The sequence below is a fragment of the Mobula hypostoma genome, chromosome 10 (genome assembly GCF_963921235.1).
Source record: "Mobula hypostoma chromosome 10, sMobHyp1.1, whole genome shotgun sequence".
Taxonomy (NCBI): domain Eukaryota; kingdom Metazoa; phylum Chordata; class Chondrichthyes; order Myliobatiformes; family Myliobatidae; genus Mobula; species Mobula hypostoma.
Window position 1 is genome coordinate 80,539,991 of NC_086106.1, and position 27,287 is coordinate 80,567,277.

Here is a 27,287-nt window from a genome sequence, read left to right on the forward strand (position 1 = left end):
TTGTTTGAGTTAATCATAGGCACCTGATTCCCATCTTGGGGTTGGAATATAAGTAGTCTTGGGGTTGAGCGTGAGCTGCCGGTTAGTTTTGTCAAGATCCCCTGGGAGCAACCTGCTGGTGGAAGGCTAGAGCAGCCAATTGCTATCTTTTGCCACGTTGGGGAACCATCCCCTCATGGAGCCTTGCTGTCAGTAGTCGGAGCTGTCTTTGTGGTATGGATTCAGCTATTTCCTGGGCTGGCTGAGTGGCTGCCTGCTACTCTGAGCTAGGTAGGGATCCAGCTGTTTCCATAGCCAGCTGTGGTTGCTGGCTGAATGGAGACTCGGAGCTACCCCGGAGCAGAGATGGAACTGTCTGTTGTTCTTTGGTGTTTGTTTCTTGTCCTTGCCTCTGTGGGGTAAGCCAGGCTGTTTTTCCATTGCCCTGTGGCGGGGGGGGGGGGTCTTGTCTTGTCTTTGCCTCTGTTGGGTAAGTTCGACTGTTCTGCTGTTACCCAATGGATAGTCCTGTCCCACCTTGGTGTGGAGAAGTTGAGTCCTGGCTTGTCTAAGTACAAGTCCCACCTCTGTCTATGTACTATCCTGTCTCACGTTGGTGTCGTGTTAACGATGAGTCCTGGCTTTTCGAAGGACAAGTCCCAGCTCTATGTTAATGTTCAGTTCCTAGTTGGTCTCTCAGCTCCAGCCTCCGAGTTATCAGCCTCCGCATTTCAAGTCGAAGATCGCACAGCCAAGCCTTGAGGACCCCGCAGCCAAGCTCCAAGAACCCAGAACCCCAGGCCTCGAGGACGGACAATGTAAATTCAACATCTAGTCAGGAACTGGAATAATCTTTTTCTCAGCATTCTGAGAATTATTTGCTAAACTGTTTTTCTATAAGACCACTTATAAGTACATTCTCCAAAAGACTTTCTGCGTCCTTCTCATTACTTTTTCTAACTATAATTTGACCTCTTTTATATTGTATAAAAGATGAATAGCAGTAACACTCCCTAACTTTCCTAAATGCTTTATTTGGCTCCTTCACTGCTCTTTTACATTCATCCATCAACCAGAGAACAGCACTGTTTGTATTATTTCCCAATGATCTGGGAATTGATTCCTTAGCTATTGAGTTGAGTACAGAGCACATTGCTCAATATCCTCCAAAACCAAATTAACAGAAAATCTACTTTCATCATCAACTACCTCCCAATTTGCCTTTTCAAAATTCCATCTTGGGGATATGAGAACCTTTCCTCTGATACACATCCATTCACATTTACAGACAACCAGGAAATTATTATTGCCCACTGGTGTATCATTATACACTTAATTACATACACTTGCTATATTCTCAAATATCAGCATAAGGTCCATAGGAGAAACAGTGGTGTTAGATAGAATTATCCTTGTACTCCTACCATAATTCAAGCACACGTAACACTTCCAGGAAGTCTTCCACCACTGACCCACTTAGTACTATGAGCATTAAAATCCCCACACGATAGGACCTTATTTTTCCCATGTCCACCCACACTTCCCAATATATCAGGTGTTAACCTTTCAGAAAGGCTATAAAAATTATCTGTACTTTACTATTCTTTCCCCAAATTTCAATCACAAACAACTCAAATTTTGATAATTCAATGTTCAATTCCATTGATGACAAAGGTAGCCATTATCCATGCTCCAATCCTGTTGTATCTTCTACCCTTCGATCTTAAAACTTTAAATAAGATTTCAGCCAGGTTTCCTGCACATATATAACATCAGTTTTTTGGGGGTAAATCTTCAATAAATTGCTTAATTTTTGATCATCAGCTAACAGGCTTCTAGATTTAAAAAATAACAACCTTCCTTTGAAGTCTGAATATTATTTACTCCTCCTTGTAAGGCATCATTAATAACTTCTAGAGGCAAGTCTTTTATCTCTAGATGTCGCTCTGCAGTTTTTAATACAATTTTAATTTTGTCGGTCCTATCTTTAGTTTGTGCTGTACAATTTATCACATCTGTCATGAAAGTGACAAACTTTAGTTTACCAACATCCTTTGTTATACAATTATGCACTTTACATATTGTCTTTAATGTGTTATGGATATGAAAAGGCCCCATTTACACTGTCATCTGTACTTTCTGTAGAGCCTCTTCACGTGATATGCCCATTTCCACCCAACTACGTCACACTTCTACAACTTTCTTGTATATAGGACGTCCTGCATAAGCAAAGCTATGTTCTCTTCCACAGTCGCTACATTTTAGCCTAACGCCCTCTCTACAATTGTCATAATCATGTTTTCCACCACATCTATCGCAATGCTTTTTACCCTTATACACAGCGGCTGCACGGCCAAACTTCTGGCATTGAAACCATCTCCAAGGGGGCGATACGTAGACTCAAACCATTTAACTCATATAACCTAAATTAACCTACTCCATCAACACTTTCCATCAAATTTAATCAACACTGATAAGCTATCAGTTCTTGCTCCAGTACAAACCCCTTTTAAGTGTTTAGCGTCCACAACTCTTCCCCTAAGTGATTTTTAACTTGATCCTACAGGCACTCGGAGAATTACTTCCCCAAACCACTGTCGTTCAATATAATTTCTTGGGTTACGTTTGAATCCAAAGCTCTCTCACATTGCTTACTATCTTTACAAAGTACTAAGACGCTTAAAGGTTTTGCGCCCACAATATCTCCTAATGTATTTTTTTTTAATCCGTAGTCTAATTGGATTGATATCAAAAACAGGTCCACATTCAAAACTTAACATACCTTAAACTCTATTTTCCTTACTTTATTTAAATCTCATCTATTGCCTCCATCACTATACGATAAACCATTACAATCCTCAACCAGCCACTAATTTTTCCGTTTCCCAAAAGCGGCCATTCACCTTCCACCATACAACTCCTATCACACACTACCTACCACATCCCGTTCGCTACCTCCGTCTTTTCTGTCGCTTCCTACCTTCTCTACCCACGCCCCTTCCTCTATCAGAGCCGCTCTCAACAGCAGGCTCAATCCTTTGCTCCAACCCCAATCATTTCCCTGTCTCTCGACCAATCTAATTTTTCTAATCTAATGTTTCTAAGTATGAACAATTGCGGTTTAAAACCATAACATTTCATTGTATTTGTCTAAGCTGACCATGTGTTCAAATTGCTCCGATCTTTATTTTTAAATCAGTGCTGAGTAGCGAGTGTATGATCCCGGCGGCGCAGTTTCTGACGCAACAATCTCAAATCTCTATTAGGTATAGCTTATGTCCGTCGTGTAACCGCCCGGAGCCACTTAACCGGCTGAAATCCCATGACCTTCATACCCGGTTTCACGGCATTAGGTCCTCATTCCATTGAGCCAGTTTGGTTTCCAACAATCATGAGGCTAAACTTATAGGTTAGTGCTGTTTGGCGAACTCGAGCGACTGATTAAACCCTGATTAAACAAGCAGCGAAAACACTGATATTTTTAAAATCCTGTCCCGTATAGTTGGAAAGCTCTCAAACAGTTGTATGAAAATGTCAGCGTAAAAGAGGCAGGTAAGCTCCAAAAGATTCCAACGGCGTGTATTTATAAATGAATGTATTTGAAATAATTCAGATAATGTATACTCAACGTATATTGTCCACCGACTCCGACCATATTCAGTGGTGAGATCGACAGCATACACTTTAAAAAAAAATTAGCAGGCTCTCGTGTCGCTACTAATACATAACAACACATATTCCTGAATATCCAATTAAAATATGCCCAGCGGGCGAAGCAAATTTCAGTGCTCCATTTTGTGGTGCTACTTTTGGATGATAAAAGATGTGCAGCAAAGCTACAGTAGCCACGAAACGAATCGTATAGTATTACGCATATCTTATGTACACATATACACTAGAGTAGATTATTCAATTCTGATGTGTAAATGTATGATGGAGTAAGACCTACTCAGTGGGGTGTGTCCCCACTCCCCTCAGGATGAAAATAATTTGTGGCAGAAATTACGGAAAGTATGTGAGTAACGGATCGATGTGGAATCTAGAACCTAGGGAACGAGGGAATAAACAGTCAAATCCTTAAACAGGTGAATTTGAGGGTCGTACGCAACACGGAATCGAGAACATTTTGTTTTAAAACCAACTGCAAATAAGCCAAAGAAGTAAACGCATTTCACTAAACTGTGGTTAAATATGTGCGGAGAGCACATTTCTCATTAATTAAACAAGGGTTTGAAATGGTAACTGACAGGGTTACATGTTGATTTAAATAACTGCTGCCGGTATTTAAGAACAGTGTAACAGAATGATAGAATATTATGAAGACCATTGTCCAGAAATTGCTGAAAGCATAATAGCAAATTAATGTTACATGTAACAAATTTGCCACAAAACCTGTAATTTGTGGGATAAAATGAAAGTTGTTTGTGTATGTTCCAATTCTCCAAAAGTTAGTGGACAGTTTACTCTTGACAAAAATGAGAAAAATGTAATCTTGCTTTAAGCCTCTTGATTGAAATCATTTGCTTGATACAAAATTGCAAATTTTCCATAAATGAAGGGGAATGTTATAGCTGCTTGGTGGTATTTAGGTTGTAATGCTCTGTTACTGACTTCTTTATGTTGCAACGTGAAACTCAATATTGGAGAGCCAGAAAGGTTGTGAATTATTTCCAGAGGATTTATTTTTAATTCACCATGACGATATTTTCATTCAATCTTTGATATCTATGCACCTGATAGTGTGCGAAAATACTTAGAAATACAAATTTCATTTCCTTAAGCAATTAAGTTTGCATATGTAAAAGAATTTGTGCCATCACACAACTGAACTTACTAGCTTGTGAGGGACTATTACTAATTCTCAAATATAACTCCGTTGAAAAACTTCCTTTCAATTGTATTTTTCTTACTTTTGTTTCTTCCCTAAGTCTATTTATTCACTTTTCATATTTTTAACTTACACTGTTTTTCATTCCATTGTAATTTGTCATATTTCATTATTTATAAAATACCACAACCCAATCTATGGATTTATTTTTTACAGTGATAAATTATTGGATGGAATATCCACAAGATTTCAAACATGGTGTTGATTTTGCTGTGCCATTTTTAAGATATGTCTTCAAGAAATTAGTTTATAAACCTATTCTAATCTGAAGCATGAAGATACAAATTTAATTCACACTGATCTCATTCCTCCACTTTCTGAGCCATTAAATGAAGTTGCTGTGTTATTTTGGTGGATTATTAGAATAAAAATAGATTAAGTACAGAACAATTGAAATCTGTTATGAATTTTGATTGTGAAAAATCAAGAAGTTGGCTTCCTTACTTTCCAACTTCTCAGGAGTGCAATAACCGAGTGACCTGAAGATTTCATTCTCACACTCACACTGTGGCCACTTTATTAGACACACCCACTGGTTAATGCAGGTATCTAATCAACCAATCAAGTGACAGCAACTCAATGCATAAAAGCATGTAGACCTGATCAAGAGATTCATTTGTTTTTCAGACCAAACACCAGAAAGGGGAAGAAATGTGATCTAAGTGACTTTGACTGTGGAATGACTGTTGGTGTCAGTTGGTGTGCTTTGAGTATCTCGGAAGCTGTTGATTTCCTGAGATTTTCACAGTCAACAGTCTTCAGAGTTTACAAAAAATGGTGCAATTAAACAAAACATATCCAGTAAGTGATAGTTCTGTGGATGAAGATCTTTCAAAGTCCATCAACAGCCCATCAAAAATACACAAACTAATCCAAAGTGTTTTACTTCATGTTAGAGCAACAATTAATGCTTACTTAATTCAAAAACAAAGTAAGATTTATTATCGCTGTCTCAAATGAAATAGAATTTGTTGTTTTCCAACAACATGCAATGCAAAGACATAAAATTGCTGTAAATTACAAAATAATGAAATAGTGCAAATAAAAAAAATGATCAGGTGGTGTTCATGGGTTCAAGACAGCACAGAAATCTCGTGGTGGAGGGGAAGAAGCTGCAAAGATATAAACAAAATACGGTGGATTCCATTGAAACATTGAAACCAGTACATTTTGGCCAATTAAGCAGCTGCTCCAATTAGCTGAATTTCATGGAAATAGTTAAAGGGTATAAAAAGACAAATTACTATTTGACTAAGTAGCAAATTATGTATTTAAATGAAACATCAAACAGATTTGAACACTACCTATATTACTGTAGTTTGAGAAAACTATGTTCGAGTTCTGAATAGTTATCAATGGAGGAGTTCAGCCAAAGTACACTACCATGTTCTTTTGTTTGAACGTAAATGAACAAAATCAGCATCAACACCTAGTGCAGGTAATGGACTGTTTTTGATGATTGCATCTTCCAAATCTTCATTTTCATTGTAATAGTCAAAATGATTGCCAATACCTTTAAATCCTTTGTACTTCCTAACTTACTGAAGTAGTGAAATAATTTTATATTCACTCCCAAATATTTCTGGCATCTCTATGCCTGAATGTTTGAAACCGTACTGAGCAAAAGAATTCTGAATTGTCTTGCTGCTTATTTCTCACAAACTATCTCTTACAAAAATCTCTGCTTCTTGAGCACAAACGCACATAACTGACAAAATTTTATAACTTCGCTCTAAGTGTGGTGTAGAGTCTAATGGACACTCAAGTGCACACAACTGACACAAGTTCAGAAAATGTTTGGCAGTAATCTCCCATCCCAATTAAGCGGCATAGTGTCCCAAATAAATTAAGGGAATCCCGGCTATATTTTCAATTAGTTTTTGTTCTTTAAGATTGCCCCAAATAAGCAGTTGACCCGATTAACTAATGGCCCAGTTAACTGGAATGCATTGTACATTAACTTCTTCCAAAATTAAATGTCTTATTTGATAACATTTGCCAACAACCTGTGCATTATTATTCACTTGATGACTGGTGCAACTCTGTTTCAAAGTGTTACATTCCAGCATATAAATATGATGAGTTTAGAGAACATTGCATTGGGTATTGACCATAAGACCTAGGAGCACAATTGGGTCATTTGACCCATTGAGGGTCTTGTAATTAATTCTGCTTGTGCTGAAAGAACCTTTATCTGCTAAAGGTATCTTTAATAGTGTTTCATGATGATGAAGACAGCAGCCAGAGAACTGGAAGTGAATACCAATGAATTGAACCACTTGACCCAAAACAGGAGTGTATGGCCCATGGCAGTCAAAGCTCAAACTGGGCATAGCACCTGATGATGAATAGCGTTTCAGTTTTTGCAAGATATTTTCTCGGTTATCTGGCCATTGATTGCTCCCATAGATAAATATCTTACTCCTTGTGCCTTTATTATCCAATATCTAGTCAAGGTTTTGAGTAATCCAGAGACGTACCAAAAAACTCTGCGTTGTGTGTTCCCCATTAACAGATATTTCTGTTAGCTGGTCGAAGATGTAGTAAAAACTGAGCCAAAGATGAAGTGTTCATAATTTAGTTTTTTACATTTATGTACATTATGTTAATGAACCAAATGATACTTTCTATTGGTTTTATTCCTATGTATTAATCCTTGTGATTAGAAATACTAGGTCAGGCCTTGCTGCCATGTTGCCATTAGAAAAACTTGAAGCTTTAGAATTCACTATCTAAAAAAGCTGTGGAAGTTCAGGCACTTAGTATACTGCAGACAGTGATAGATTTAAGATGTTAAGGGCAGCGAATGATATCTGTTTAGTGCAAAGTCCAACAATTCATAAAAAAATTTACAATTAAACCAAAGGGATGGCAAATTAAAAATTTACCCGCAAGGACCAGAATGCCATACTCCTCCTCCTGCAGCTCCACCATTATCAATTTGCTGGCTTAGTCCAACCGTCAATGGTCCTTCCAGACTCCGTGCAATATAATGCATTATGCCACGGAAGCCCTGCTAATGAAAGATTGAAAGATTCTGATGATCTTTAATCTAAGCAATCTCCAGCACAAACCTGTGAAAACTCTTGGATATTTTTGAATTTTCTTGATGTTTCAAAAATGTTTAAAAGTTATTATGAATCAATGAAATAATTGAGACTGTTTAAATTAACAATTTAAACAATTAAAACAACCAAACAACTACAGATAAGAAAATCACTAATTAAAAAATGTAATACTCTCCTAGTGTCTCATAGCATTTCTTCTCCATTCTCATATCTCATATCAAACCAACATGAAAGTAGATATTGCTGCTAGTTTAGTTTTCTGTTGGAAATATGAAGAATCCAATACTGGAGTGCAAATAGGAAATCACTGGACTGTTAGCTTTTGATAAAATGGAAGTGTGGTCAGATGCAGTGAATTCTATGAGGCCAGCTAAAGGTGTTATTGCCTTTTTAAATGTATTTGTTATGATTGCAAGACCCTACTGGAGATTAAGAAGTTAAAGTCATGCAGGTCCACCGCATCAGTGAGTTGCTCATAGGCAGAGAAACTAAAGGAGCTCTACTTGATGCAGATCTTACTGTTACCTTCATCAGAGAGGCGATGCTGTCGGAAGGCTAGGTGCAATCTAGCTGCGAGTCTAATTCGCTGATTTATTGGTGAATGGCAGGGGCAGACAGTGGGGGATCTGCATGGCCTTGGTTGTAGCGAAGACCAGGTCTCAAACGACAGTGTCGCCTGTTTGCAGCCATCCGGGGAGAGGCGGCAGAGTTGGTGAACTCCACAGGAGTGATGGAGGCAGTGTGGCATGGCGTTCATGCTGGAGTTGGGGCTGCCCATTCAGCAGAAGACAAAATATATTGTATTCAACTGCAGACTGCTACTGCATTTGTAGACTCAGGGACTTGAACAATGTTTGTTGTGTGACTGTATTTTACTGCTGCCTCATATGTGCCATGTACACGGTGTGCTGTGAATGACAGTCTTGCACCTTGGCCTTGTAGTAACACAGTTTAGTTTGGCTGTTTTCATGAGTGTTAATGGATGGTTGAATGACAATTGAAGTTTATGGGAATGCTGAGTTTGGTAGCACTTATTTGCAGAATACTAGCAGTTTCCTGAATAAGTTGTATCAAATAGTGTTCTGGCATCAGAAAAGCTAAATCCCTCACTTTCTGTTAGTTTCAGACCCAAAGTGACTTTTAAAGCATTGCCTTGTTAGTTTGCTACAAATGAAGGCTAATTCTGAAAAAGCGTCTAATCCAGAGAATGGCGTAAATTTGTGAGCAACTTTGGTCTCTCCATTGCCCCTATGCCCCATCCAAGTGTGGGTGCCTGCATACTTAAAGCTTCCAATGAACTCAGTAAAGGAGTTCCTTTCACTGTTATAATCATAAGCCTCCAAAGATGTCAATAGTAGCTCGATTGCCTCAAGTTAATCAGATATATTCATTCACTCATCAAGTGCCTATCATACGATGATCGTTAATCAGATATATTCATTCACTCATCAAGTGCCTATCATACGATGATCGTTAATCAGATATATTCATTCACTCATCAAGTGCCTATCATACGATGATCAAGTTAATCAGATATATTCATTCACTCATCATGTGCCTATCATACGATGATCAAGTTAATCAGATATATTCATTCACTCATCATGTGCCTATCATACGATGATCGTTAATCAGATATATTCATTCACTCATCATGTGCCTATCATACGATGATCAAGTTAATCAGATATATTCATTCACTCATCAAGTGCCTATCATACGATGATCGTTAATCAGATATATTCATTCACTCATCATGTGCCTATCATACGATGATCGTTAATCAGATATATTCATTCACTCATCAAGTGCCTATCATACGATGATCGTTAATCAGATATATTCATTCACTCATCAAGTGCCTATCATACGATGATCGTTAATCAGATATATTCATTCACTCATCAAGTGCCTATCATACGATGATCGTTAATCAGATATATTCATTCACTCATCAAGTGCCTATCATACGATGATCAAGTTAATCAGATATATTCATTCACTCATCATGTGCCTATCATACGATGATCGTTAATCAGATATATTCATTCACTCATCATGTGCCTATCATACGATGATCGTTAATCAGATATATTCATTCACTCATCAAGTGCCTATCATACGATGATCGTTAATCAGATATATTCATTCACTCATCATGTGCCTATCATACGATGATCAAGTTAATCAGATATATTCATTCACTCATCAAGTGCCTATCATACGATGATCAAGTTAATCAGATATATTCATTCACTCATCATGTGCCTATCATACGATGATCGTTAATCAGATATATTCATTCACTCATCAAGTGCCTATTATACGATGATCAAGTTAATCAGATATATTCATTCACTCATCATGTGCCTATCATACGATGATCGTTAATCAGATATATTCATTCACTCATCATGTGCCTATCATACAATGATCAAGTTAATCAGATATATTCATTCACTCATCATGTGCCTATCATACGATGATCGTTAATCAGATATATTCATTCACTCATCATGTGCCTATCATACGATGATCAAGTTAATCAGATATATTCATTCATCATGTGCCTATCATACGATGATCAAGTTAATCAGATATATTCATTCACTCATCATGTGCCTATCATACAATGATCATGGTCTTGCTCATGATCATCCTTGGCAACTTCTTCTACAGAAGTGGTTTACCACTGCCTTCTTCTGGGCAGTGTCTCTACAAGATGGGTGGACCCAGCCATTATGAATACACTTCAAAGATTGCCTGCCCGGTGTCAGTGGTCACGTAACCAGGATTTGTGATATATACCAGCAGCTCATATGACCATATACAATCCCACTCCCATGGTTTCATGTGACCCTGATCAGGGAGTTAAGCAGGTAACTACACCTTGCCTAAAGGTGACCTGCAGGCTAGTGGAAGGAAGGAGTGCCTTTCACCCTTTTAGTAGGGACGCATTTCCACCCTGCCACTGAATCAGATATATAATAAGAAACTTTTAATTTTGAAAAATTTCTGTGCCAGGTAAGAGTCCAGATAGTTTGGATCTGGAAGTTAGCACCTTATAAAGTAAACTTTTTGCAATGCATCGTAATATAAATTAACACCAAGTATCCCTTGATCAAAATATGACATAGTTACTTTAACGCTGTATGTAAGAATGATTGAACTCACACACAAAGTGTAGCTAGTAAAATTTATGATTAATTAAAAATCGTTCCAAGGAGGAGCAGTCTATTCTCTGAACCCTTTCCTTTCAAATTCCACTTTTAAAATGCTTTTTAGCAAGAAAAGTTTCAGCAACTTTGTACCTCTAATTCTGAACCTAAAACTGTAAACAGTAATCTAGATCTGAGATGTGAAGAGTTTTATTTCTGTTTTGAACATATAACTATTGTAGCTATTTTTGTATGGCACTGGAGGTTATGTACATTTTATCTTGATGTATTAATGTGAATAATTTTCTGCCTGAGTCTAGATTAATTTTGTTCATTAAATAAAAATGCAGTGTTGTGCTTTACAATATGGTAGGAAGTTATTTGATGCACTATATTCTTTAGATTTTCAGAAAAGGTCATCTATTCACGTCTCTTTTTCCTTTTGCTTTCGTAATCTTTTAGTATTTCTCAAGCACACAGCCACCCTTCAGAATTCAACAGAGATTTTCTGCAAATTGGGTGACTTTTTCTGTCTCCTGTTTTCATTCATCTACTCTTACTTGCACCTTCTCCTAACAGATCAGCTGGCAATTCATAATCCTCTCAGTCATCACCACTACCACTTACATCATTCATCTTTGGCCCCTTGTTGTCTTCATCCCTCCCCTTTTTCTACAGCTTTAATCATATTTTCACTTGCTTTCTATTTTAGTTGTGATTAAGTCATAACTCTGCTAAGTCATGACTTCGACATTAACTCTGTTTCTCTCTCCACCAATGCTGTCTGGCCTGTTGTGTATTTACAGTATTTTCTGCTTTTATTTAAAATTTACAACATTCGTGGTTTTTAGCTCTTCACTTTGACAGTTGTCTGTTCCATTGTGATCTGTACTTTATGTTTCTGTGACCTTGCTATTAGGTTTGTGATTGGTGCAATGTGAGTAGTGTTGGTGACAGTGATTATACGACAGAGAGCAGCGAATGTGGATCCAGTTGATTCTGATCACACTGTGGAAACATAAGGAACAGATGTGCAGACAGATCTGCTTCTCCAACCACTTAGTCTTACATGGAAAAGACTGAGGCTTGTTTCAGTTCTGATCCCGCAGTGGTAAGTTCACACAAGTAGTTTATTAATACCACTGTAATAGTATCTGTCACATTAAATAGGAGTGCAATTTTCGGAAAGCACGCTCAACAGTTTCACAGGTTGTATATTTTTGCACTCTTCTCGTTCATAAGACTTCAACATTGGTCATAGCTTCATGTAACTACTGAATGAATTAATTAATGTGGTAAAGGAACACGCAGTATAGAAACAGAGCCTTTAGCCCATTACATCCATGGCAACATTTTTGTCAATCTACACCAATCCCATTTGCCTGTATTAATAGAGTATCCTTCTATACCTTGTCTATTTAATTGCCTACCTAAATTTTTCATAAACATAGTAGTTATATTTGATTCCATCACGTCCTCTGGCAGTGTGTTTCAGGTATCAACCACCTTCTGTGTAGGAATCTCGCTCATCAGATTCCCTTTAAAACCACTTACTCTCACCTTAAATTTATGGCCTCTTGCTTTTGATGCCCCTATCATAAGAAGAAGATTTGGACTATCTACCATCATATGTACTTCTTTCAGGCAACTCATCAGCCTCTTTCGCTTTGGAGAAAACGTGCTCAGCCTATCCTGTCTCTCAACATAACTAACGTCTTTTAGTCCAGGCAACATCCTAGTCATTGTCTTTTGTAACCACACCCTGCTCATAGTATGGGGATCAAAACAACACACAATTCTTCAAGTGCAGTCTAACCAGTGTTTTTGTAAAGTTGCAACATTTGCAATACAAATGTCATAAGCTGAAATATATAACTGCAGCACCCATACTAGTTTGTAATTTTGTGTCAACTTAGAGGCTTAAGTACTTTTATTATTTTCAGATATTTTTTCACACATGTAAATCATGAAATTGCACACACTTACTACATTTTGAAGTGTGAAATTCAATTAAATTCTTAATCTCATTTCTTCATCTTGACAGAATTAGAGCATCTAATATTACGTCATTCCATCAAATGTAAGAAAGATAATTGAAATTAAATAACTGAACGGGAGTTGTTTAATTTCAATTATCTTTCCTATATTTAATGCCAAATATTTCTCTCAGTTCCAGCTATTACAAGATTCAATATAAACCACTTCAGGTGCCAGACGAAGTTTGCTGTTTAGAAATATTTGTTGAGATGGTAATACAGAAGTAAGCAATATTATAATTCCTACTTAGTAACTTGTGTTTATGTAGAAATAAAATTAAGGTCTCCAGAGTAGGAGTTAGCTGCTATTTTTTAATGAATGCTTCCAATATAGTCTGATGAATATTGAAAAATGTGTTTTCGGAATGATTCCTGAAGTTAAGCCATTCACTCAGTATACAAATATTTGTGTTCCCAAGGTTTTGTGTTTAACGGATTGTAGTAGAAGACATTTCTCTGTCTGGATAATTCATATTAAAGATTGTTTAATCATATAGCTTATGTTCAGAATGAACAAATTACCTGATATTTTTATTGCTGAACATAATTTCATTCAATGTAACAGGCCTTTTGGCCCAATGAGTCCATGCTGACCACATTGTCCACCCTACTAGTTCCAATTTCCTGCATTCGGCCATATCCGTTCAACCCTCCCTTCCACGTACCTGTCCAAGAGCTTCTTAAATGATATTATTTTACCTGCCTGAAGCACTTCTCCTGGCACTTCATCTGATATGCTACCCACCCTTTACATGACAAAGCTGTCCCTCAGGATCCTCTTAAGTCTTTTCTCCATTCACTCTAAATCAATGCCCCATTGTTTTGGGTCTCCCCTACCCTGGGGAAAAGACTGTCACCGTCACCTTATCTATGCCTTCCATAGTTTTAAACATTTATGCAAGGACATCCCTCACCCTTGTATGTTCCAAAGAATAAAAACTTAGCCTGGCCAACCTCTCCCTATAACTTAGCCCCTTGGACCTCATAAATCATCTCTGCACTTCTTCCATATCTTTCCCTACAACAGAGTGATCAAACCTTGGAGTCTGTAACTTCAAGTGTATCATCTGTCTGTGCAACCTCTTTACTAACTCCCCCCGCCCCCCACAACTCTAGTTTAAACCCCACCGTGCAGCATTAACAAACCTTCCCACTAGGATATTAGTCCCCGTCCAATTCAGGTGCAAGCTGTCTTTTCCGTAAAGGTCCCACCTTCCCTGAAAATCCCATGCCCTCAATTGTACATTAACTCCTTAGCTATGTATTAAAATGCATAATCTTCCTATTTCTGGCCTCACTAGCACCTGGCATGGGTAGTAATCCTGAGATCACTACCCTGCAGGCCCTGCCCTTTAACCTAGCACCTAACTCACTGAACTTCCTTTGCAGAACCTTGTCACTCTTCCTACCTATATCATTGATACCAACATGGACCACAACCTCTGGCTGTTTACCCTTCCACTTAAGAATGCTGAGGCCTTGATCTGAGATGTTCTATACCCTGGCAACCGGGAGGCAACATACCATCTGGGAATCTCATTCTCATCCATGGAAACTCTTTTCTGTACCCCTAACTAATGATTTCCCTATCACCACAACTCACCTCTTCTCCCCACTTCCCTTCTGAATTGCAGAGTCAGACTCGGAGCCAAAGACCTGACTGCTGTGACTTTCCTCTATTAGGTCATTCCCTCCAAAGTGGTTTTGTTGATGGGGATGACCATAAGGATAATCTGTGCTGCCTGTTTAACACCTTTGCACTTCCTGACTGTTACCCAGTTTCCTGTGTCCTGCACCTTGGGTGTAACTTCCTCTCTATATGTCCTATCTATTTCCCCCGCAGCCCTCCGAAAGATTTGGAGTTCATCCAGTTTCAGCTCCAATTCTTTAACATGGATAGTTGAAAGCTGCAGCTGGATGCACTTCTTACCGGTGTAGCCATCAGGGACACTGGAGATCTCCCTGCCGTCCCATGTCCCACATAAGGAACTTTCCACTATCCCGCCTGGCATCTCTACTGTTCTAACTGAACAAATATAAAGAAGGAAGAATAATAAACTTTGGGGGGGGGGGGTGGGGGAGAGATTCTATCTACATCTTTTTTGCCTTCTCTGACTGAAGCCTCAAAACTGCTACCACTCCAACAATGTTCTATTTATCTAAATATCTAAACCCATCTCATTTTGATCTGTAATGGACAGAGAATTATTTTGCACGAAAGTGGTTGCACTTAAATCAAAATTCTCGGATGATCCAAGGCACCATTCACTTTCCACAGATTGCCAGCAGTTAACATAATGCTATCAGTTCAGACACAAGTTTGATGTACAGTATAACTATGTTTCGTAATGCAGATTGCAGTTCAGTTTTCCGATGTATTTATGATCATTCTGTAGCTGCAGTTCTCTTTTTATTAGAATCAGGATTTTTTCCCAAATGCACCTGAGGAAGAATATCAAGAAGAGGGTTTCATCTTTAGCAGTTGTGCCAGCTCCAGCCAACAGATGTTGGAAGGAGGAAAGGATGGAAAAGTCTGCAAGGGAAAGTACCACCAAAGTCTTCACCTGTTCAAACCCTTCCGAACTACACACAAGTAAGTAATTCTGTTAGACCAGATTAACAGTAGTGGAACAATAAATACAATGCTTCATAAGGATACTAATGTGAGAAACCTGTTAAATTTCTGGTACCTTCTCAATTATTCAATACTATCATGGCAGGTCATTTTCTGAAGCACCATTTTCCAAGACTAAACCTTTATCCCTTGAATTTATTTCCCCTAAATATCTATTGATCTTCATTTTGAATATAATCAGTGTAGAAACCTCCATACCCTCTTGGATAAAACATTTCAATATTCACTAGTTTCAAGGTGAATATAGTTCTTCTCATCTCCATCCTGAAAGGCTGACGTATTATCTTGATATTGTAATCTCTTGTTATGGACATTCCAGCCAGAGAAACATTAAATGGCCCCAGGTACCCTGTATAGCTCTGTTTAAAAAAAATTGCATATTTCAATTACTTCACTATATTCTTTGATATGCTTGAACTTCTGCTGCCACCCCTGTATTGCAGAATACAGGGGCTTCCAGGGTTATCCCAGAGCTGATCTACTAGGAGCAATGCCTCAAAAGCAGTCCTCATTAAGATGTCCACCACCTAGGACATGCCCTATTTTCATTGTTACTGTTGGGAAGGAGATACAGAAGCCTGAAGGCACACAGTTCAGGAACGATTCCTTCCCCTCTGCCATCCGATTTCTGAATGGACATTGACCCAAGAACACTACCTCACTACTCTTTTATTTATGTTTTTGCACTACTTATTTAATTTAACTTACTGTAATTCAGTTTTTCCCTATATTATCATGTATTGCATTCTGCTGCTGCCGCAAAGTGAACAAATTTCACGACATATGCCAGTGATATGAAACTTGATTCTGAGAATCTTACTTTATGCAAATACTCCCATATATTTTTAAAGAATTTCTCAAGGTAAGGAAGCAAGTTACAGAGATGCAAACATCTTCAGGAGTTAAAGAACAATGATAGTGGCTAGTTATTATCAAAGACAAGAAGTTTAAAAAAATCTGTTTATATGAAAACTTCTTTGAGTATTCATACTGACACCATCATCTGTGAAAAACACAAGCTACCAGTTCATTTGCTTAATTTCTTTACCACATACTTATTCCCCAAATTAATCTCTCCTGTTTCATTTTATTTGGAACCCATGTTAACTGTAATTGATCTTTCCCTCATTATATAACTGTAGAGGTTATTTCAGTCCATTCATTATTTTTCAAGAGTCTCCTTTGGTATTGTTCTGTGCCTTTCCTTATCAATGTGTTGGTCCTCCTTTGCTGAAGTCTAAAATTTTCCCAAACTTTGGGCTTCCTGCTTTTGTAAGTACTATTGTTAGCCTTTTCCTTTGATCTACTACTATCCGCCTCTCTCTAGCTGCTGTTAGATTACTTACCCTAGTGGAACTTTGTCTTAAAGGAATCCAGCATAATTTACTTGTAAACTATGTATTAGTCCTTTAAGCTCATTCACTGTCACATTTTTGATGTAGTTTCCCCCTTATACCTTTGCTAACACACAACTGGAAATGCTTTATCAGCAAAAAGCAGAAAGCCCGAGGTACTGGGGAAATGACAGATCATCACTGAACCAGAGACAAGAAACAGTGAACACAAATTGAAAGGAGATGTCTTTTAAATGATTGGTATATTATGTTTTCTTTCAGTTGAACATTTGAATCTGTGGCATTGCACCAATACATGTTTGATTGATGCTGTAATTTGGCCACATTAAAACAAAATGTGTGGAACAAGTACACTTAGAGGTGCAACACTGAGGGAGATTCTTAAGTACTGGAAGATCCTGGGAATACTCAGCAGATCAGAAACATATGTGGATTATTTTCATATGGTTTGAAGAGGTGACAAAGAGCTCCCTGTTGTCTGTCATATTAATCCTCCATCGCAATGCCACTCTGACCTTTCTGTCTGTGGTATCCTATACTGTTATAACAAGAAACAATGAAGACTTGGAGAACAGCACGGCATTTTTCACCTGGGAATATTGCAGGCCTTGAGATTCAGTAGTGAATTCTATAACCTATGTTGTCTCTCTGTCTCTTCCTATTTTCCCAGCAGGAGTGGGAGTTCGGTACACAATGTTTGTGCTGAACATGAAGCCAAATTAAACTAAATCCCTTCTGTGCATCCATGGTTCATATCCCTTTATTCCCTGCAAAATCATTTGCCTCTTAAGTACCACTATTGTACCTGCTTTCCCCACCAGTCAGGCACCTACCACTCTCTCTGTAAAGAACTTGCTTCGTAAACTTTCACCTTAAGCTTCTGTCCCTTAATATTTGTCATTTCTTTCCTGGGCAAAACTAGTGACTATTTACACTTTCAATACCTCTCAAAATTTTATAAACTTCTCTCAGCTGTCCCCTCAGTCACTGATGCTCCAGAGAAAGGAGCCGAAGTTTGGCTTACTCAAAATGAACTTGTTTTCTCCCTTTCCCAATTTTGATTGTTAACTCTGTTTTCTAACTCCATATATTGCCCAGTATGCTGTTTCCAGAATCTATTGTCTTTATTTCATATTTTAATATTTGTTTTGTTTTAATTTCCTTTATAATGCTGTGCACATTAGTAGCTAAAAGCATTGTGCAATAACTCTGAAGTGGGAATATGAAATCAGTAACGCAAGAGATTCTGCAGATGCTGGAAATTTAGAGCAACAGGCACAAATGCTGGAGGAACTCAGCATGTCAGGCTGCATCGATAGAAAGGAATAGAGTCAACGTTTTGACCCAAGTCCTGATGAAGGGTCTCAGCCCGAAATGTCGACTCTTTATTCCTTTCCATAAATGCTGCCTTCCTTGTTGAGTTCCTCCAGCATTTTGTGTGTGTTATAATGAAATCAGTGTTTAGATAGCTTCTTAAGTCTTGGAGTTTTGTTTAATGCTAAAGCAACATCGAATTACATATGTTGCGGTTTTAAGCCAATATGCAATTTCCTGCCCCAGCATCACACAAAATGAAATTTTACTTTCAATAACTTCCCATACTGTCAATGGTAGAACACATTTGATAATTTAAAGAAGTTATGTCTTTTTTTAATCAGAAAATTGGATTGCCCCTTGCAAGACTTTGGATGATGAATCTCAGGGTTGTATATGGTAACATATATGTCTTTGATAATATATTTACCTTGAACTTTAATCAATTATTCCTCTATCCCATAGAATGTGTCTGCTTTTATTTTGTGATAACATACTTCTTTAGGTCAATTTTCAACATCCTTAGATCAACAGCTTCCAATTATTGATGACCTTATCCTGGAGATGGGAATGGGTACTTTGGTCTTGTGTTGAATTTGAATAAATTGTGATGAACCCAATAGTTCCTTCATTACAGGTCAGTTTAATGAGAAAGATAAGGAAAAGCTCCAGGGGAATGAAATTTGGAGTGTTATAAAGGGAATCTGAGAAGAGGCAAAGAAGCAAGGGAGGAAGAATTGCTTGTTCAAATAATCTCAAAATTAAGAAATCGTTTTGCACTTTATGCTGGAGATGAAGAAGAATTGGAAGTATTTTGCTATTGACATAGGGTTCAAATCTTTTAACATTACTAAGTACTGTATATCCAAATGAACATCCACCTTTTTTAATGTCAATATTTATTTTTAAATACTGATCCTGATTGTCAACGTTCAGCAGAACATGCTTACTCAGGGCATATTTCTGCTGGAATATCAAATACAAGTGTCAAATTACAATATTTGTTGAATTTGTCAATAAACCATAATTTGAAAATAGCTTTATTTATCTAGTGTGGCTAATTGATATATGCCCTTACATATGATGCCTGCTTAAAAATGTATGTTTTCCTTTCAGACACAAGCATCCAATTGACAATTCAGGCCTATTCTCTTTTATGACCCTGAACTGGCTTTCTCCACTAGCATGGAAGGCCTACAAATATTCTCGCCTGGAAATGACTGATCTTTGGAATTTATCTTGCAATGAATCCTCTGAAACAAATTCCCGACGGTATGAGTGATTGAAATGCTGTTTGATGGCTTCTGTTGCTACATTTTATCTTGCAATTTCGGTAACTCTAGATAGAGATCAGAAATCCAAGTGTTTGTTTAATATTTTTCAAAGCTGACTTTGTATGCATGATAAGATTTTCTGAAATTCTTGGATTTCTTTTACAGTATGTACAGTGTCTGATACTGTATATATATACACTATAGTGGAGGTTTTATGATAATGAAATAACATTTCAAAGACTGAGATAAAATTCCTCTTTGGGAACTCATTAAACTGATCATAGTCTTATTGATAATAGATTGGCCATGATATTTCAGGGAAAAAATGATGTCATTGCTGGCCATTCTGGCTTTTTGTGCAGTTTCACAAATTAGCCTTGACTCTAAAGTCCTTTGGGAAGATGTGAGCTGAACATCAGTCTCATTTCATGCCAAGAGTAAATAGAACTCGATAGATTTCTTAATCCTTTCACTTCTACCACATCAATTTGTTTATTGATCAATAATACCCAAGATAAAATCATTTTTTTCTTAACATTTTTTCTCTCTCAATTTTGTTGTTCTTTACTATTCCTTTAACCACTCTCATCCTCTTCATTGCATCAGGTTGCAAAAGCCCCTTAAAAATTGCCTCATCATTGTTCCAATGAAAATGACGGACGTTATGTACTGCCTGTTACGCCACTGGTGCTTAGGGCCGCAATGAAAGCCCTCCACCTCTGGAGGGGTTCAGGGCTTTCTTCATCCTGTCAGTTGCTTCCTCTACGTTTTCACCACAAGACTGAGTGGAGACTCAGGAATACCGTCGGACTCAGAAGTAGAAGAATTCTTCATTGCTCAATTCTTTTTCCTGTGGGCATACTTAGCAAATCTATAGAACAGTAACTGTAAACAGGATCAATGAACAGCGAACTATGCAAATGCAAATATAAATAAACAGCAATAAATAACAAGAGTATGAAATAACAAGATTAAAAAACCCCTAAAAACTGAGATCAGAAATAGAATGAGTGTAGTTATCCCCTTTTCTTCAAGAGCCAGATCGTTGAGAGGTAGTAACTGTTCTTGAACCTGGTGATGTAAGTCCTGAGGCACTTGTACCTTCTACCTGATGGCAGCAGTGAGAAAAGAGCATAGCCTGGGCAGTGAGGATCTTTGATGATGGATGCAGCTTTTTCATGCCAGTGTTTCATGTAGATGTGCTCAGTGGTTAGGAGGGCTTTGCCGGTGATGTACTGTACTGAATCCACTACCTTCTATAGGTTTTTCTGCTCAAAGGCATTGGAGACCCATACCAGGCCATAAATTGGTCAGCCAGCACACTTCCACCACACTTTTATAGAAGTCTGCCAAGGTTTTTGATGGCATGCTAAATCTCTGCAGACTGCCGAGGAAGTAGAGGCACTGTTATACTTCCTTGGCAATTATATTGATATGATGGGTCCAGGACAAGTCCTCTAAGTTACACAGTACAGGTCCATAAAGACAGCAACAACAATAGTTCTTGACTCATACTTTCCCAACATTTGTTCTATATATGCGTCCCTATTTACTGAAACCCCATAGAAAATGGAGATCAGACAGCTTACAGGGATGACTTCACAAACCAGTCAGCTTTCCTTGAAGGATTTGTTTAGCTAGAAATTGCATTGGGTAGCTCCAGGTGTTTATGCATTTCAAAATCTAATTATTATGAAAAGTAAAATATGCATAAAAACTGAGAACATAACTGCATGGGTTGCAAAGTCCCAGATACCTCAGTGTGTCAACAAAGTTTGCAGTGGTGACTAACATTACAGTACACATCTTCCTGTGCCCATAGTTATACGCTTTTTGAAGTGGTTCATGTCACCCATAAGCCTCTTTTGAAGAAGCTTGTTTCTAATATATTTCTAAAGCATGCTTGACTGAGTAAGCCCTATGCAGTTCCTATACTGGCAATAGAAGCCCGATTTGAGTAAGTCTCCAGTGAATTATTTGTTTTCCTAATTCCCAATTATATCTTCCCATCATCTCCTTATGATCCTTGTCTGACTCCATGCCCTTCATACTCTGTAGCATAGGTGGTATATGTAATATTGTGTGTGTGCATCCTTTGAAAGATTCGCAGTATATGGCTATGTCTCTCTAAAGATAGAATTGGGCTGAGCTAGTTTGTTTGTGCAGTAATGGGCACATAATGGAAAAATCCACTTCTGTGAGTTCTTTTGTTTAATAAAACACTTGCAAATGAAATTCTTTATGTTGCAATATCTAAAGGAGAAATATTCAAAGCTGAGACCTAGTGTGATCTCCTGCTCACGATTCATCACACCCTTCAATTCACTCCTTTCCTTACATCTCGAAACATAAACATATAAATATTGATATGCATCACAAGTGTATGAAGTAGAAGAAAAAGAGCACAAAATTATTAATGTAGCGACAGGGTAGCTTGTTTCTAATTTGCAAGAAATTTAGTCCTGTCATTAAATTCATAAACAATTTTTATTGCAACATGAGAAAGACACTGTAAACAGTACTGAAGACCCTTAAATACGCTAATAAGAAGGCCAGTGCCTTTTGAAGTTTTCTCTGCAAAGTTTGTTGGCAAGGAGTAATAAGGTATCATGCCTGTCTGACTTGGAATTCCTCAGCAGTCACCATAGAAATTAATTCAGCACAATTTAAAATAAATTAAGACTAAAACACAATGCTGCATTTCCAGATAAATATAACAATTCTATACGCTATTGGGAAAATACAATGCTCCTCACTATCTCCCTGATTCTTTCCTAAAGTTCAAATTTCAAGGCACATTGTATTTCATCGATCACATGCATCCTTTATGGTGTCATCTATGGCACCCTTTAGGGCCGAATGGATTTCTTCAAATGTAGTGTTTTTAAAGATGGAGCTTTGTACCTTTTACATCGACTACATATGTAGCCTCATGATAACTGAAATATTGCATTGATAAAATAGTTCTTCTAGATTCAGATATTAAGCAGAGATCTTTGTTTTAAGGTTGTAGAGTTATGTTCTTCAGTATTATGATGCTGATACAAGACACCTAAATTTGAACAGAATAAACTCCCACTACTACACAAAAATACAGGGTATATAAAATACCACAGACTTTCCCCATTTGTTTCACACTGTGTGCACATACTCGATAATGCAAGGCAATATATCCAACCCTAATCATGATGTTTCACCATTACACTTTTTAAGCAAGCATTTTATTTTGTTTTATTTGAGTAAAAAGTTCGTGTCTGTGAACAATGATTTTCAGATGTGAGTTCTCCTGCTACTAGCATGCTTAATTTTCAAATATGTAAATCTTATTCTAATTGTTTGAAGCATAATCAGTCTGACACATGGGTCATGTAGCCATATCTTTATCATTAATTGGAAGTAATTTTTTAATTGTCCCTTAAATTATAGGTGAATATGATATACTTCCGTTAAGGAACAGGGATGGCAACAGATTGGTTAAAGTTAATGTGATGTAAATTCGGCTGCTATAAGACAATTAATCAGTCACATCAGTATCCTGTTGATAAGCTAGCTTAATGTGATACCTTTTTTCTCGTGCTTCTGAAGAAAGTGGCATTTAATTTCATAGGTGCCAGATTTCTTCCAAAGGCATTTCAACTACATTCTTTTTTACTTTTTACAGCTGATTCTAAACTAGGGTTGATTGGAAACTGCTGGAAGTTGCTTTAATCAAATATTAAATTATTGCATCAGTGCTGAATTAGAACCTTGTCCTCAGCTATTGATTTCATATACATAGATTTTGTAATTCATCATCTACATCAGATCTGCATGGGTTTGCTGTCAATCATCTATCTGTAACATTGCTTCCATTTTTCTTTGCTAGCTTTCCATGCATGATCTTGTGCCTTCCGTAGCTTTTCGATTCCTTTGCTTGTGATCTCTCTTACTGCCTTTAGGAAGGAGCCAATAGATTGCTGGGCGTTTTCTCATGATATTGGCTACAAAATAAGTTATGATATTGGACCAGTTGAACATATTCTTCACATCTGACATCTGATAAAGTTTCCTTGAAATTTGATTGAAGATTGGAAGGGGACGCCAGCAGGGATGATGATAGAGCAGTAATGACTGCAGTTTCTGGGAGTAATTCAGAAGATGCAGGATCGGTTCATCCCAAAGAAGAAGGAGCATTCTAAAACAAGGATGAGCCAACCATGGCTGGCAAGCAAAGTAAAGGACAGCATAAAAGCAAAAGAGAGGGCATACAACATGGCACAATATAGTTAAGAGGATTGGGAAGCTTTTAAAAACCGACAGAAAGATAACTAATAAAGCAATGAGGGAAAAGAAGAAATATAAAGGTAAGCTAGACAAAAATGCAATAAAGCAGGTACCAAATATACACAGAATAAAAGAGAGGCAAGACTGGACATCAGACCACTGGAAACTGATTCTGGAGAGGTCGTAATGAGGAACAAAGAAATGGCAGATGAGCTGACTAAGGAATTGGCATCACTCTGCACTGTGGATGAAACCAGCAGCGTGCTAGAAATTCAAGAGTATTGTGGGGGGGGGTGCAGAAGTGAGAGTAGTCATTATCACTAAGGAGAAAATGATTGGGAAGCAGGTAGAGTTGAGAAAGCAGAGAATCTGCAGAAGCACCTGGATGGGCAAAGAAGTGACAGATGGAATACAGTGTAGGGTAATGTATGGCCATGCACTTTGGTAAAAAGAATAAAGGTATAGACTATTTTAAAAATGAGGTGCAAATTCAGAAATCGGAGATTTAAAGGGATTTGGGAGTTCTAGTGCAGGATTTCCTAAAAGTTAACTGTTAGGTTGAGTCGGTGGTATGGAATGCTATGTTAGCATTTATTTTGAAAGGACTAGAATATAGAAGTACGGATGTAATGCTGAGGCTTTATATGGCATCGGTCAGACTATATTTGGAGTAGCGTGAGCAATTTTGGGCCCCATATCTCAGAGGACACGCTAGCTTCGGAGAGGGTCAAGAGGAGGTTTACAGGAATAATTTTGGGAATGAAAGGTTTTATCTATGAGGAGCATTTGGGCCTGTACTCACTGGAGTTTAGGAGAATGAGGGGAAATTGTTGTTTTATAACTCCAAAAACTAATCAAAGAAATGCACAGGAGCCGGCGATACATGTCTGCTTAGTTTTTACTTTTGTGATGAGGATAGAGATGAGGAATTTCTGTAGCCAGAGGGTGGTGAATCTGTGGAATTCATTGCCACAAATGGCTGGTGAGGTCAAATCATAGGGAGCCTCTGGTAAGTAGTGGTTAGCACACAGCTTTGCATTACCATTAACCTGGGTTCAATTCCTGCCCCTGTCTGTAAAAAGTTTGTATGTTCTCCCGGAGACTGCATAGGTTTCCTCCAGGTGCTCTTGTTTCCTCCCACAGTCCAAAGACATACCAATTGGTAGGTTAATTGTTCCTTGTAAATTTTCAGTGATTAGACTAGGGTTAAATCAGGCGATGCTGGGTAGCACGTGTCAAAGGGCCTATTCTGTGCTGCATCTGAAATAAATAAATAGATAAATACTTAAATCAGAGGTGATAGGTTCTTGATTATCCCTAACAGCATCAAAGATTATGGGGAAAAGGCAGGAGAATGGGATTGAGAGGGAAAAGAAATCAGCCATGATCAAATAGTGGAGCAAACTAAATGGGTGAAGAGCCTAATTCTGCTCTTATGTCCTTTACTCTTATGAATATAAAAATAATGCACCTAGTATGCCAACAACCATACATGCTTTAGATTGGTTCAACTTTTCAGCACTTGAAGGAGCAGTTAATAAAGCATCTTGTTTAAATTAAGTTTCACAACTCTTGCTTGAGCTTTTTTTAATTTTGACTGCAGTATCTTAATTAATTAGATTCAGTCATCACTGTGGTTTAACTTATTGAGTTAATTATAAAGAAAAGTAGCCTGTCAATTCAAGTGAGGCCACACATCCTTGTGATTTAGTTTGTCTTCAGTGTAATTGAGGTATTTTGATAAATGATATGGTCCAGATCCTGTTATTCTTCTCCTCAGTTCTATTTTTGAGCAGAACAAGTTAGTTCTCACTAAATCAAGATGTTCCCTAAACCAAAATATTTGCAGTGGCGTATCAAATAAGAATAATTACTAACATCCATAAAAAAAACCTCTGATTGGAATTAAGACAAAGATGCTGAGAGTGTGGAAGATCTTTCTGATGTTTTTTTGGCTGTGGTGTCTAGCAGCAGAACATTGGGGAAATCTCTAACTAAGGAAGAATTCAAGGACCAAAGTGATCTGCCAAGTACAGAATGTTAGAAATATATCTTCTAGATTTAGATCTGCAGAAATGGAACGGTAGAACTTTCAGATTCAGAGAAAGAGCTAACAGAAAATGTGACTTTAAATTATTAATGAGGACTGTGTTCTGTTTTCTGATCTACTGTATATAGAGGTTTACTGAATTTAGGTAGAATTGAATCTAATATTATAACCATCACACCTGACATTCCCCAGCAACAACTTCTAACTAAACAAAGTTAATGATTTTGTTTTAAAAGGCTCTCATTAAGTTGCTGATAAGTTTGCCCTTGAGATGATTAGTTAAACTCATACCGAACCAACTGTAGAATTATGAAGGAGGAGGAGTAGAATCTGTGGAAGTGATCATGGATTTATGACAGGCAAGGGATTGGGAGAAATGCTGGAAATTTTGTTACACTGCTTGTGGGGAGATCCAGGATGGAATTTACATTACTTTGTAATGTTTCAAATGGGATGTTACTGGAGAATGGCATTATCGCATACATCTCTGACAGGGAAATATCATCTCTAAGCATGACCCAAGATTTTGTACCTGTCTGGATTTCCCAAGCAGTATGGTTTGACCTGGAAATGATTGCAGAAGCAATTTACTCTGATCAACTTTCAGTCTTGTTGAAAGAGCAATGAAGTTCAATCAAAATGTTTGAATGGTTTGTCCTGATAGTCATTCATTTTGCAGGTTATTTCCCTCAGAGTACTGTTTCTCTTGTAGCAGCAATAGGCTGCAGTTATTTTCTTCTTTCATCTTGAATATGGAATCTTTGGACCACATAATTCTTCCTTGATAAGTTAACTTAATCATCTTGCCAAGAAATTTATTTTCATTCCATGTCAGGTTTTGTGCAGATACTCATTGATCCTGGATATGGGGAGAAATTTATTTTCAGACAGGTGCATTTAATGTAATAAATGAAAAAACTTCCAACAGAGTACAATTTAAAAAGCTATTGACAAACTCATTGGTTCAATATGTCTCATTCGTCAGTTCTTCCCAAACTGTCTTTTCAAGAGAAATGATGAAAACTAAAAGTGCATGAACTTAATCTGTTTAAGATACAGTGGACATTTTCCATGATAATATCTTGCAAAAATTTGAAACTTACAAAAATGTATTTCCTTGTTCCACATTCTTCCTTAAGATGCTTTGTCCTACTTTTATCAGTTTGCACCTAGGTTATCCATTTGTATATAATGGACTTCACAGTTCGTCTAAACAATAATCAAGGAAAATAGGAACCATTTTTTGTTATGATAGAACATCTCCATG

General features: G+C 37.5%; 1 protein-coding gene across 1 annotated transcript in view; it reads left to right on the forward strand.

The window, feature by feature from the left end:
* Window positions 1-3,371: 3,371 nt before the first annotated feature.
* The window catches only part of LOC134352556 (ATP-binding cassette sub-family C member 5-like), a 155,937-nt gene continuing 132,021 nt past the window's right edge, over window positions 3,372-27,287 (forward strand). The window contains exons 1-4 of the mRNA XM_063059812.1: window positions 3,372-3,531; window positions 12,013-12,204; window positions 15,547-15,722; window positions 19,550-19,705. Of these exons, the coding sequence (XP_062915882.1) occupies window positions 12,163-12,204; window positions 15,547-15,722; window positions 19,550-19,705 (374 nt within the window). The 5' untranslated portion in view covers window positions 3,372-3,531; window positions 12,013-12,162. The remainder of the gene's footprint in view (window positions 3,532-12,012; window positions 12,205-15,546; window positions 15,723-19,549; window positions 19,706-27,287) is intronic.